Source organism: Staurois parvus, unplaced genomic scaffold (assembly GCF_062004578.1).
Source record: "Staurois parvus isolate SC_StPar_1 unplaced genomic scaffold, SC_StPar_1.0 ptg000500l, whole genome shotgun sequence".
Taxonomy (NCBI): domain Eukaryota; kingdom Metazoa; phylum Chordata; class Amphibia; order Anura; family Ranidae; genus Staurois; species Staurois parvus.
In genome coordinates, this window is record NW_028318296.1 from 242,216 (window position 1) to 256,993 (window position 14,778).

At 44.8% G+C, this 14,778-nt stretch overlaps 1 protein-coding gene across 2 annotated transcripts in view; it reads left to right on the plus strand.

The window, feature by feature from the left end:
* Nucleotides 1-14,778, plus strand: part of LOC149452041 (uncharacterized) — an 860,283-nt gene that overhangs the window by 144,331 nt on the left and 701,174 nt on the right. The window contains exon 6 of one of the 2 annotated variants that reach the window (XM_089689852.1): nucleotides 11,317-11,475. The exons of the other annotated variant lie outside the window; for it this stretch is intronic. Coding sequence (XP_089545978.1) covers nucleotides 11,317-11,475 — 159 coding nt within the window. The remainder of the gene's footprint in view (nucleotides 1-11,316; nucleotides 11,476-14,778) is intronic. 2 annotated transcript variants of the gene reach the window in all.

Consider the following 14,778-nt stretch of genomic DNA (forward strand, 5'->3'; position numbering starts at 1 on the left):
TTAATAGAAATTGCAGTTTCCTTTGTTAATGTAAGTTCATTTTTAACCACTAGGGGACGCCCGCAGTACATATACTGCTACAAGGCGGCCCCTGTGTGCAGGATCATGTATATAAACAGGATCCTACATTTTGGGGTAGGGGGTGCACGCGACCATCCTACTCATGGCACCGATCATGGCCGCGGATGTCAATCGCCGGGTCCCAGTCGGTGATTACCTGCCGGAGTCCGACAATTGCCAGCAAACACTGACGGGGAGGAAGGCTGCATTGTTTTCAATGGAGTTCTCCTCCCTGTCAGTTTTCAGCACACTATTTTGGATTGCTAGGCACAGCCTTCCAGATCAGTGTGTAACAGTGAAGTACACCCCCGCCCCCTAGTAAAACACTCCCCTCACACAGTTAACCCTTTGATTGCCTTCAAATGTTAACCCCTTCCTCCCCAGTGCCATTAGTACAGTGTCAGTGGGGGCTTTTTTTTGCACTGATCACTGTATTGGTGTCACTAGGGATGTCAGTGACCCCAAGTCAGTTTCCCCCAAGTGTCAGAATGTCCACCGCAGTCCTGCCATAAGTTGCTGATTGCCACCATAAGTCGCTGATCACCGCTATTATGTTTAAAAAAAAAAAAAAAATCCAGTATCTATACTGCCATTTGTGCGCACTATAACTTTCATGTAAATCAATTACCGTATTTTCCGGCGTATAAGACGACTTTTTACCCCTTGAAAATCTTCTCAAAAGTCGGGGGTCGTCTTATACGCCGGTATACGGCATGCTGACACTTTTTAGGGGCCGCCACCCCCCCCCTTCCAACGGAAGGGACACTAAGTACAGGGGTGGGCAGGGGCTGCTGTCTCTTACCTGGCTCCGGTCCCGCGACGATCCGGTCCAGGAAGCGCGGCTGCTCCTTCATTCGGTTCGGCCAATGGATGTTCGCGCAGCTGCTCGGCTCCGCCTGCTCACCGGTGATTGGCCGCCAGAACTGTAGCTCAGGAAAGGCACACAGGCGCAATGTTGGGATACTATTCCTCCCACTGACTCCAATGTTGGGACACTATTCCTCCCACTGACACCAATGTTGGGACACTATTTCTCCCACTGACACCAATGTTGGGACACGATTCCTCCCACTGACACCAATGATGGGGCACGATTCCTCCCACTGACACCAAAGATGGGGCACTATTCCCCCCACTGATACTAATGATGGGGCACTATTCCAGCCACTGATACCAATGATGGGGCACGATTCCTCCCACTGACACCAATGATGGGGCACGATTCCTCCCACTGACACCAATGATGGGGTGCTCTTCCTCCCACTGACACCAATGATGGGGTACTATTCCTCCCACTGACACCACTGATGGGGAACGCTCTGACACCAATGATGGGCACTATTCCTCCCACTAATACCAATGATGGGGCACTATTCCTCCCACTGACACCAATGATAGGGCACGATTCTTCCCACTGGTGTGCATTGGAAGAGGGGTAGTCTTATACGGCGAGTATAGCCCAAACACTACATTTTAACAGGAAAAGTAGGGGGTCGTCTTATACGCCCAGTCGTCTTATAAGCTGGAAAATACGGTAATTTACACGTGTTGGGATTTTTCTTAGCAAAGACATGTCGCAGAATACATTTTGGACTAAATTTATGATGAAATTTGATTTTTAAATGTTATTACTGGACATGTTTTATAGCAAAAAGTCCAAAATATTGTTTTTTTTCTCAAAAATTGTCGGTCTCTTTTTTATAGGGCAAAAAATAAAAACCACACCGGGGATCAAATACCACTGAAAGAAAGCTTAATTTTTGTGAAAAAAAGGACGTAAATTTAATTTTAGTGCAGCATTGCATGACTGCACAATTGTCAGTTACAGTAACACAGTGCTGTAACACAAACCGATTCTGTAACCGCATCCTGACCACCATATAGCAGAAATACTGCTACAGGGTGGCACGGGTGTGCAAAATCACATATATATAATAAATACGTGATTCGCGTACCCGTGGTTTTCATGCCTCTCCCAGATGGCGTCAGATTGCACGTCAGTACACCAGTAATCACATTTAACCCCTTGTTTGCCAGGAACACGCTCATACACAATAAACCTCCATTGCTAGTTTAGTGTCTGAACGGATCAATATCTTTGATTAGATCAGTACTATACCAGCGTTCACATTAGTATAGTGTCCCCAAAAACACAGCGTTAGCGGGATCAACCCCAGCATCTGCCAGCACCCAGTTTTCTCCCCAACAAGTGCAGTGTCAGTAGGTCTCTGTCACTTGATACATTGCACACAAAACCGCAGTGTTGGCAGAATTAGGCCTGATCTCTGTGAGCACTTTCCGGTAAATTTTGATGACTCAGGAGAAGGCAGCAGAGTGCCAGTACTAGTGCCACGCTACCTTTTCGTGAACTGGCGAGCACTAGTGGCGTAGTACATCCTGGTCTTTCACATACCTCTTAGATTGTAAGCTCCCAGGATCAGGCCCTCCCAACCCTCTTGTATTGAACTGTATTGTTGCTGTAATGTCTCCCGTTATATTGTAAAGCGCTGAGCAAACTGGTGGCACTATATACATCCTGTATTATAATAATAATACCATCACTGCAGTATGACTTGGTGACGTGGTGAGTCCCATAAGTGCAGTACAAGCTGGTGCGGAGGTGAGCACAAGTATTGTCCCGCAACCACCAAGAATTCGCACACAGGCCCGTAGAGCACCACTATCCTTCCGAATGTGCTTGCAGATCCCAATTGGTAGCCCACAAATTCTGCAGCACCCGTACTTCCCCCATTCACTGATCAATCTGGAATTCAGGTGGAAACAGCAAATTTAACTACTCCCCTTGATTTTTGGAGCTGATTTTCACAGAAGATCTGTATGCATTGATTGTGGATCAAAACAATTTATATGCACAACAATTTATTGCTGCCAACCCAAATTCAAACCTTTTCAGACCATTCACATGGAAACTCATTACGGTTTCAAAATTTAAATTTTTTTGGGGTCTAACCCTCAACATGGGCATTACTAAAAAAAAATGAATCGCGGTTGTATTAGAAAGAGAAATGAGGAAGTTACGCACTTTCCGTGTTTCAAAGTGGTCATTGGATTTCAGACTCCAGTATGCGGCTAGGCTCCCAAAACGTCTCACACATGTGGTATCCCCATACTCGGTAGAAGTAGCAGAATTTATATTGGGGTGTAATTCCACATATACCCATGGCTTGTGCGAGAAATAAATCATTTAAATGACAACTTTGAGTAAAAAAAGAAAAAAAATGTTTTTCATTTTCGAGAAACTTGTGTAAAAAAAATAAATCTTCCATGGACTCAATATACCTCTCAGCAGATAGCTTAGGGTGTCTACATTCCGAACCTTCCTTTACATTTGCTTTTCTGCACACAAAAATGTATAATTTTGTCTATCTCTATCTTAAAGAACTTCATTAAAGCCAGCAACTGTTGAGATAATGAACACCTTGGTCAGGCCTATGTCATGTACAATATATACCATATTTTTCGCTTCATAAGACGCACCTAGATTTTAGAGGAGGAAAACAAGAAAAAAAATATTCTGAACCAATGGACTGCAGACATAATACAGGAGATGACTATAGACTGCAGACACCGTACAGGAGATGACCAGAGACTGCAGACACCGTACAGGAGATGACCAGAGACTGCGCACATAGCACAGGAGATAACCAGAGACTGCGGAGGTAGTACAGGAGATGACCAGAGACTACGGACATAGTACAGGAGATGACCAGACACTGCGGACACAGTACAGGAGATGACCAGAGACTGCGGACACAGTACAGGAGATGACCAGAGACTGCGGACACAGTACAGGGGATGACCAGAGACTGCGGACACAGTACAGGAGATGACCAGAGACTGCGGACATAGTACAGGAGATGACCAGGGACTACGGACATAGTACAGGAGATGACCAGAGACTGCGGACATACTACAGAGAGAGCAGAGAGGCATTACTAAAAAAAAATGAATCGTGGTTGTATTAGTCCACAGACCTGAATCATCAAATGCCCGTGTTCTCTGCAGCCATGGCCAGGCATAGAAATGAGAGTATAATGTGTTTTATGCATTTCAAAGACAATACACTCTGTTGTCCTCGGGGTGACCCTGAATTTGACCGGCTCCACAAAATTCAGCCCCTCGCAAATCACCTTAAACAAAAATTTGCAGATGTCTATATTCCCCAGCAAACAAATCTGCGTTGATGAGTCCCTCATTAATTTTTCTGGCCACCTTGCATTCAAACAATTTATCCCCAGCAAGCGTGCCAGATATGGGGTCAAGATGTAGAAGACCTGTGAGAGGGCAACAGGCTATACATATAAGATTTGGATTTACGAGGGAAAAGATAGTCACGTGGAGCCCCCCGGATGCCCAGACTACATGGGGAGAAGTGGCAAGATAGTTTGGGACTTGGTGACATCCTTTTTTATTATGGGGTACCACTTATATGTGGACAATTTTTATTCAAGCGTGCCACTATTTAGACATTTGTACAATCTTAGAACTGGTGCAGGTGGCACCCTGTGACCTAATGTGTGTCCACCATTAGAAGTGGGTGGATGCAGGGCAGTGTATCCTAATGGTGGGCATACCACACACTAGTAGAGATTTCTTTTCATTTTTTCATTCAGTCCACAGGCTGCATCCAAAAAAAAAAAAACATAGCATCCCAACAAGGATCGGCAATGTACTGGTACATCCCTGGATTTTAATGGTTATACGTACTGGTTATACCAGAATGATGCCTACAGCTGCAGGCATCATCCTGGCATCGTATTTTTCAGCCAGCGATCGGCTTTCATGTAAAAGCAATCCTAGTGGCTAATTAGCTGCAGGATTGCTTTTACAAGCAGTGGGAGATGATAGACCCCCTCCCCCGCTACCTTCCACGGTTTTCTTGGGCAGTCCCGTGCCAGCGGGGGAACCTGAGAATGCAGCCAGTGTTTCTGCCAGCTGATCATAGAGCTGATTGGGAACCAAAATGGAGCCAACCATCTCTACAGTATAAGAAAAGGGAAGCCTCGAGCATTTCATCACTTCAGTTTTGCAGGATATAAACAGCACCATTTGTAAATTGGGAAAGCATCTGATCACACCGATCTTGGTTTGACTAGATAATGTAAGGGCAGAGGAGATATCCAGAGTCTGATAGACCCCAGATTTCTCAAAAAAGAATATATGACAATGCCCATTGAAGTTATAGGGGATATTTGCATTCCCTGTGATAGCATTAAAAGTGCTAAAAAAAATGAAAGGAACAGTGCAAAAATAATTTAAAAAATCAAAATAACTTAAAAAAAAAAAACTCGCAACCCCCCCTCCCCCATGTACGCACACCTGTGTGTGCGAGCATTGACCCTGTGCCAGTATGTAAACAGTGGTTCCACCATGCATATGAGGTATCGCCGTGAATGTCAGATCAAGAGCAGTAATTCTAACACTAGACCGCCTCTGTAAATCTAAAATGGTAGCTTGTAGAGGCTTTTAAAATGTTGCCTATGGATATTAAAAATGTATGCAGTTTGTCACCATTGCACGGGGCATGTGCAGCTTTAAATCATGTCATGTTTGGTATCTGTTTACTTGGCATACCATCTTTTATATGTTACCAAATAATTGGCCAATATGTTGTGTTTTTGTGTATTAAAAGTAAAAAAAGTGTGTTTTTTTTATTTGCTTTTCAAAAATCACTGCGTGAGTATTATATGACATAAAAAATTGTAGCACCCACCATTTTATTCACTAGGATGTCTGCTTTAAAAAATATATAATGTTTGGGGTTTCAAATTAATTTCCTAGCAAAAAAAACAGATTTTTTTCATGTGACCAAAAAGTGTCAGAAAAGGCTTGATCTTCAGGTGGTTAGAAGAGTGAATGATGTGTGGCATAAACTTCTTATGCTGGGCATAAAATTCCCCACCCCCAAAGCGACCCCTTTTTGGAAAGTAGACACCCCAAACTATTTGCTGAGAGGCATGTTGAATCAATTATTTTTTTAGCACAAGTTTTAGACAAATTACAAAAAAAACATTTTTTTTTACACAAAATTGTCACTTAAATGATTTACTGCTCACACATGTCATGGGTGTATGTGGAATTACTCCCCAAAATACATTCTGCTACTTCTCCTGAGTATGGGGGTACCACATGTGAGAGACGTTTTGGCAGTCTAGCCAAGTACAGGACCCCAAAATCCAATAAGCACCTTCAGGCTTTTAAAAGGGCTTTATTTCCTCATTACACTTCCTGACTACCTATCAGCTTATTTTTCATATCTTGTCTGTTGCCACAAGTTTTTGGAAAATGAAGAAAAAAAACCAAAAATATATTTTTTCTTTTCTTTTTTTATATTTCAAAACCTTGTGAGAAAAAATGAGATCTGCAAAATACTCACCAGGCCTCTTTTTAAATTCCTTGGAGTGTCTACTTTCCAAAAGTAGACCATTTGGGGGGGTTTGGTGCTATCCTGACATTTCAGGACCTCCGAAACTGTGAAAGGTAGTGAGAAAGAGAAATGAGGAAGTTATGCACTTTCCGTGTTTCAAAGTGGTCATTGGATTTCAGACTCCAGTATGCGGCTAGGCTCCCAAAACGTCTCACACATGTGGTATCCCCATACTCGGTAGAAGTAGCAGAATTTATATTGGGGTGTAATTCCACATATACCCATGGCTTGTGCGAGAAATAAATCATTTAAATGACAACTTTGAGTAAAAAAAGAAAAAAAAATGTTTTTCATTTTCCAGAAACTTGTGTAAAAAAAAGAAATCTTCCATGGACTCAATATACCTCTCAGCAGATAGCTTAGGGTGTCTACATTCCGAACCTTCCTTTACATTTTCTTTTCTGCACACAAAAATGTATAATTTTGTCTCACTGAGCCTATCTTAAAGAACGTCATTAAAGCCAGCAACTGTTGAGATAATGAACACCTTGGTCAGGCCTATGTCATGTACAATATATACCATATTTTTCGCTTCATAAGACGCACCCAGATTTTAGAGGAGGAAAACAAGAAAAAAATATTCTGAACCAATGGACTGCAGACATAATACAGGAGATGACTATAGACTGCAGACACCGTACACGAGATGACCAGAGACTGCAGACACCATACAGGAGATGACCAGAGACTGCGCACATAGTACAGGACATGACCAGAGACTGCGGACGTAGTACAGGAGATGACCAGAGACTGCGGACATAGTACAGGAGATGACCAGAGACTGCGGACACAGTACAGGAGATAACCAGAGACTTCAGACATAGTACACAAGATGACCAGAGACTGCGGACATAGTACAGAAGATGACCAGAGACTGCGGACATTGTACAGAAGATGACCAGAGACTGCAGACACAGTACAGGAGATGACCAGAGACTGCGGACACAGTACAGGAGATGACCAGAGACTGCGGACACAGTACAGGAGATGACCAGAGACTGCGGACACAGTACAGGAGATGACCAGAGACTGCGGACACAGTACAGGAGATGACCAGAGACTGCGGACACAGTACAGGAGATGACCAGAGACTGCAGACATAGTACAGGAGATGACCAGAGACTGCGGACATAGCACAGGAGATGACCAGAGACTGCAGACATAGCACAGGAGATGGCCAGAGACTGCGGACACAGTACAGGAGATGACCAGAGACTGCGGAGACAGTACAGGAGATGACCAGAGACTGCGGACACAGTACAGGAGATGACCAGAGACTGCGGACACAGTACAGGGGATGACCAGAGACTGCAGACATAGTACAGGGGATGACCAGGGACTGCGGACATACTGCAGAGAGAGCAGTATGTGTTGAGATGACCTGTCTTTTCTGGTTGTATTCACTATGGATCCCATCATGAGCATAATGCGGCACGTTCTACCATTTTTTCCTTCACGCAAAACCTGGAACTGACTGCGCTGGTGTACCGGGCTCATTTGAAAACATGGAAAAAGCTTTGCATGCATTTCTGATGATGAAAAAAGGCTCTGGACAGCATTTGGTTATGGAACAGTTAAAAACGCTTCTAACCGCAAATGCTTATAAATGCAGTTAGCCACGTTTACAAGCGTTTGACGTTTGAAACATTGATAAAATCTACTCCCTGAATGCAAGTTTGCTGCGTTCAAAAAAATGTCTGTGAGGTACATTGGGTTTCTCTCACCCGATTTACTTTGGATTAGCAGGGTGCGGCGGTCCATCTCACCCGCAGAACAGGAACAGTCCTCGGCCCCTCCGGTTCAGGCCTGAAGCTGTGCTTTCTCTCTTTCCTGCTGTCAGGGTGTTCGGCTTGCAGCGTCATAGGCCAGACCATCAGCAACCTTCTCCACCCTTTCTCTCTCTACTGGCTCCACGGCCTAATTTGTCTCCTAACGATTGGGACCCAGGACTCCCAATTCCGGGTCACATGATAGCTGTGATAGCCTCCGATTGGCTATCACAGTGATCAGTCACTGTACAGCCTGGCCCCCTTGTTTTTTTTTTTTCTTTCTATGAATGGAGGAGAGAGATATATTGTATCTCTCTAACTCCTGGCATAGAGGGCAAAAAAAATGTTTTTAACAAAAAAAAAAAGATAAATACGTAGGTGTCAGTTTGTTTTAGGTAAAAAAAAAACGACAAATGCGCACTATTGTTTCTGGGCTATACTACAGGTACAAACTACAAATAACATACACATATTTGGTATCGCTGCGATTGTCAAGAGCTGGGGAATTTATTTTGGTTGTTCTTTGGTGGTGGGGGGGGGGGGCATCCTATACCTACATACTTTAGCTAATAGGTGTTCCTCCTTCCCATCTCAAAAGGTTCAGAGGTATGCCTCAGGTCCTAATCTGACAGGTGTGTGGGTACAGGTGTGTGGCCCTAAACACAGACAGTGTACATTCGGGGCCCCTCACCCACACCTGCACACCTGTCTAATACCTGTGACTGTTGGTGAATAGCAGGTGTCCCCATAGAGGCAGGCAGCTGCAGCCGCATAAACAAACCACTCATTTACACAGACAGAGCACCTTAGGAGTTCTTAGAGCTTATTCACACATGAGGTTTGGGGTGGTAAAACCTCATAGTTGAGCTGCACATTTACCCACACCCAACCACTACTCCCTTTAGCTGCAGAGGCATCTACTGGGGATGGTCACATGACACGACTCTGATGCTTTGCTTCGTGGCCTTGGCAGTAATTATACTCCTTGTTGAATGTGACCCATTCAAGTGAATAGCGCTGCTTTGCAAGTGCCCCACAACTGCATGCATTGCATATGGTTGCAGCGCGCTAGTGCAATACAATGCCTCCTCTCTGCCTGTCAAATACTCTCTGAGGAGCAAAGGGGAATGGTAAGGGGTAGTTGGGGGAACACCAGGCACACAATGGAAGGCTACAGGAAAGGGTAGTTGGAAGGATATCAGGCACACAGTGGAAGGATAAAGGGAATGGGTAATTGGGAGGATAGCCGGCACAAAGTGGCAGGTTTAGGGAACAGTAGTTGGTAAGATAACAGGCACACAATGGCAGGGTACAGAGGGGTGTAGTTGGCAGGATAGCAGGCACACAGTAGAGGGTTACAAGGAGGTGGTAGTTGGTAGTGTAGCACTACCCCCTTAGGAGTTGCAGAAGATTTGGGTCCCCCTATAGTCCTGCACAGCCAGGCAACACGCATTTCCTTCTAGCCTTGCACTCCAGAGACAGTAAACAGACCTTGAACTTGGTTTTTTTTTTGCATTTTAATATGGGATTTAAACTTGGATGGGGATGAGGGATACATGGGATGCCCAAGGAACTGTTGAGCTGATGGTAACTTCCTAGAACTATGTACAAGTGCTCAGAAGGGATTTTTTATTCTTGGAGAGCTATCCAGCCTTTCCTGGTATGCCACCTCAGACTCTAAACATAAACCCCAGAAAAGGATAGAGCACCTCAAAGGCTAATAAGCAGCATAAATGTATTATGGGCGTAACAATAAAACAGATCATATATTCAAAACAATGCACATACCCCATCCATCCCTCCCCCCAGCCCCCTACCATCAACCAACCCCCCAACAATGTCCCACACAGTCCCACCCTCCCCTCCTCCTCCCAGGGCAACCCTACAGGTCCCTCCTGCCCAAAGCCAGGTCAACATGGGCTAACCCTCCACCCCTTTCAAAATCCCTAAAGTCCCCCTGTCCCGTGCAGATGGACACACTCCCCGATAAGACCCTTCTGTGGTAGTGCTGATGACAGTAGGTGTGTCAGGACATGGAATCCGGCTAATGACAGAAATCCCAAAAATTATAATAGAGTATAGATCCACAAGGTGTAGTTCCACCATGAAAGAGGAGAGCAGCTAAAGAAGGGGCAACCTGGGTTCCTCCAACAAAGTGTGACTCAGTTCATATCTGTAGTAGGTATGCCGCTGTGCTCTAAATCCTCCTATATCCTCGTAGCCATCACTGGAGCCTGTCTATGTCAAACCTTAAATCTGCGTGCACTCGTGAAATGGCAACAATTTTTTTACTTAACTTTTTTTAAAAAAAGCTCCCTATATGATGATTTTTTGGTGACAGGTTCTCTTTTTTTGAAATGTCTCCCCTGTATCCCACTGAATGTAAGGCATTGCACATTACATTCTTTCCGGGCGTCAATGACCAGGAATGTGTCAAACAGGGACCCAGAAGGGACATCACATCACTTCCGGGTCAGGAGAAGGGGAGGGGAGCAGATATGTCTGCTCTCCTTCCTCCCCTATACCACATCCTGCCGGCACACATTGAGCCAGTCCTGGGCCCACAGATGGGCAAGCAAAGCCTGGGACATATAGCTGGCGGGGGGGGGGGGGAGGGTGACACTGTGGGCTGTGTGGAAGCAATCGGGTGGCAGCGCTTCCACCTGATAGGTGAGCCCTGCTGCTTGCCCGCAGCACGGCTAAAGACAAAAACACCCTACCTGCCCGGCGCCCAGAACTACATGTCCCGGGGGTCAGGCGATAGGAATTGCACATCCCTGCTATTCCCCGCTGGGGTTCTTGCAGCTGATTGCAGACAGGGCTCATTTACAAGTGTGAATGCTCCCGTAAGTAAATAGCTGCCATTGACCAGTGATCTCCTCCTCCCTGTGAGCATACATTGGAAGCTGAGTCAGAGCAGATTTTATTGGCCTTCTTCAGTATTAGAACAATATTAGGATGATAATATGTTCATCTTTGTGACTAAATATTGTTTTTAAACATCACTTTCTGCTGCTGTGTTATTGTGTTCCTTTCCAGGCATTAGACGTCTCCTGAATGAAGAGGATCCAGACCCAACCGGGAAGAAAAGGTTACAAGTGATCAGCTTTGAAGACTTGCTGTATCCGCACAGTGACATCATATGGGTGGATTTGCATTATTTCCACAGCTTTATCTGTCTCGGGGATGTGAAGTTTTGTAAGTGATTTTGTCTGGGAGGCGAAAAAAACCCAAAACACAATTGGCCCTTTCATGGCCCTTTCATGGCAGACACAGATTCTTGTGGGCTAAAAGTTCACTACATGAAGTGTGTTAAACAAGATGACTTCTATTGACTCGCCTATTTGTTTATAAAATGCAAAATAAAATACAATCTCACCCCCAGGGCTGCAGCTGGACCTTGTACAGCCTGTCTGACTGGATCCCCCCAAAAATATCAACACAAATATTTTCACTAAAAGTACACTAAAATCATTATTAGCGGACACAAATACAATATAACTAATACAAAAATCCTGCTGAATCTAAAGGATAACATAGTATTGAGGTAATAAATAAAGCTCAGTGTAAATGAGGTGTTGGGGATAATTCACATAGGTGCTGTGGCCTGTACAGTATGGGTCAGTAGTTTGTTTATGGGGCAGGGGCTGTGTGCAGGCAGCCTATGTTACACAATGGGGACGCAGCACATGTATGAACACAGCCACAGCTCCTAATGTGACAGGCGTGTGGGTGCAGGTATACAGCCTTGAACAGTGTGCATTTGGTGACGCTCACCCACCCCTGTATACCTATTAAACGTAGGACCTGTGGCTGTGTGCATGCCCATAGAGTAACAGGCATCTTCAGCTGCATAGACAAACCACTCATTCACACAGCCAGAGTACCTGTGTGAATGAGCACTTAGGGCTTGTTCACGAGTGAGGTTGTAGGGTGGAAAAACCTCACAATTGAGCTGCACTTTTACTGCTCCCCAACCACTACACCTTTAGCTGCAGAGGCATTCACTGGGGATGTACACATGCCATGACTGCTTTGCTTCTTGGCTGTGGCAAGTATTATACCCCCGGTCCACACGACCCATTCAAGTGATTGGTGCTGCTTTGCAAGCATCTCACAACGACATGCATTGTTCAGTTTTAAGTGCACTAGTGTGAGATGAAGGGGTTAAAGGTCACTGCCTATCAAATGCTTACTGAAGAGCGAAGAGTACAGGTAAGGGGTAGGTGGTAGGATAACAGGCACACAGTTGCAGGGTACAAAGAGGGGGTAGTTGGCAGGACAGCAGGCACACAGTGACAGGTTACAGGGAAGGGTAGTTGGTAGGGTAGCAGGCACACAGTGGCAGGTTACAGGAAGGGTAGTTGGCTGGATAGCAGGCACACAGTGGCAGGTTACAGGAAGGGTAGTTGGTAGGGTAGCAGGCATACAGTGGCAGGTTACAGGGAAGGGTAGTTGGTAGGGTAGCAGGCATACAGTGGCAGGTTACAGGGAAGGGTAGTTGGTTGGATAGCAGGCACACAATGCTGTGGTAAAGGAAAGGGTAGTTGGCAGGGTAGCAAGCATACAGTGGCAGAGTACAGGAAGGGGGTAGCTGGTAGAATAACAGGTCCGGGCAGAGGGCAGTGAACTGGCATGCAAGGTGTACAGGCTCACAAGGCTCAATGATTTAGGAGGGGGAGGGATGGTGGCACTAGGTAAAATCTCTCAGCCATCCCTGCCCCAGTTCACTCACCTCTGAAATCAGGTAGGATATGAAGGACGGTTGCTTAGGGTATGTAGCTGCCCCTCTGGCTCCAAGAACTGATCCCCTGTGGCTCCCGGGACCATCTGAAAGCTGATGGGGGGAGAAGAGGAGAAGCTGATTGTGCTGCAGGGGGAGCCACAGTGGGATTGGTTTTAGCAGTAAGGCAGTAAAGCCAGCCCTCCTGCTTATCAAGAGCCCGGACCACCCTGTTGAACTGATGGTCCTGGGCCCAATACAGCTGGGTCAGCTGTACCTCTTATTAGCAACCCTGCCATTACCACAATTAGTCATTATCATGCAGCTTTCCTTTTATTGTAACAAATGATATATAACATCACTGCTTACTTTGCATCTCTCTCCAAAACATCTGAGTCAGAAAAGGAAGTTAGGACCCTTTTACAATAATCAGTTTTTGAATCACTTTTTGATGCCTTCATATTGACTTATAATGCAAAGATGCAGCATGCAGGCCTATTCAAAGGGCAGTGCGCCTCTTGTTTTAAGAGATCTATAGGATTTAAAGGGATACATTTTTCTTTCTCTTTTTAAACCCCAAAAGTGCTTCAAAAACTGATCAGAGGGAAAGGGCCCTTAATGCATCTGCCAGGTACTAAGATCACAGGAAAAACACAGGGAACAGATAGTTTTATTAAGTCCAGAAGCTGTCAGGATCTCTGGGTCCAGCTCTGATTGAGGTCTGAATAAGGGAGTCTCTCCACACAAGGCCACCACCCCAATATATGTTGTATTGTACTTGGGGCAAATCACTTCCTTCGCCCTCCTCCTTCTCATAACCGAATGGGCTCACAGGAAGTGCACTGAACGATGTGGAAGACTGGTGGCATGTAGTGGGCAAAGGAAACGTAGTGCTGGAGACAGCTCCTCATTGAAGGTGAGTATGGCCACACAATCTAGGATTTTTATCCTTCAAAAATGATAGACTACAAATTTTTTAAAAATTAAGAAATTAGAGTCCTACTTTGTTCATGTTCTTGAGTTTTGTTTGTTACTTTCTTACTGCTCACACCTGCATGCACAGTGAAATGGTTAGTGTTGTCTTATATTAATGTGGAGGATTTATTTATAAATGTATTTTCCCTCAGCAACTAGTCCAACAGTTCTTTTCCAGAGAGATGCATTTATTCGGATAAAAATATTTGCAACAGGTGACAGAAATCCAAATGAATACTTGTACAACGAACAAACAACAGCCCTCAGAGTCCCATTTAAGATACTTCATATCAAACATGGAGATACTACACTGTCCAGCATGCCTTTTGGGCTTGGACAGCTGCAGTCTAATCAAAGTTGTCCAGATATTGCCTAAACTACATTCTTTTACTATTAATTAGATAAACAAGTTACCCTTTGAAGAATGCTGTTTACCATACTTAATACCCCTTTTCATGTTATTAGATAGTAGATTCTGGCCAAGTCCTCTCAGGTCTGACTGAGCAATCTGCATTTTATCACCCTTGCAAGTTTGCAAATTACCTCCTTTGAAATGTAACATGTTGGCCCCCAAGTGCCAAGGTGATGTTGCATAAACTTAACATAGCAAACAGTCCTTGGCTATCCTTTTGTTGTGTAAAATACATCTAGCCCAGTCATATTCTGGCCTGGTCAATAACGTGAGAATACACACATACACATATATATATTTACAATATCCTACAATTAGGGATTCACAGGACCCCTAAAATCCAGGTGTACATGGAGAAAGCAACCAATAATCTGCCCACGTAATGGACATG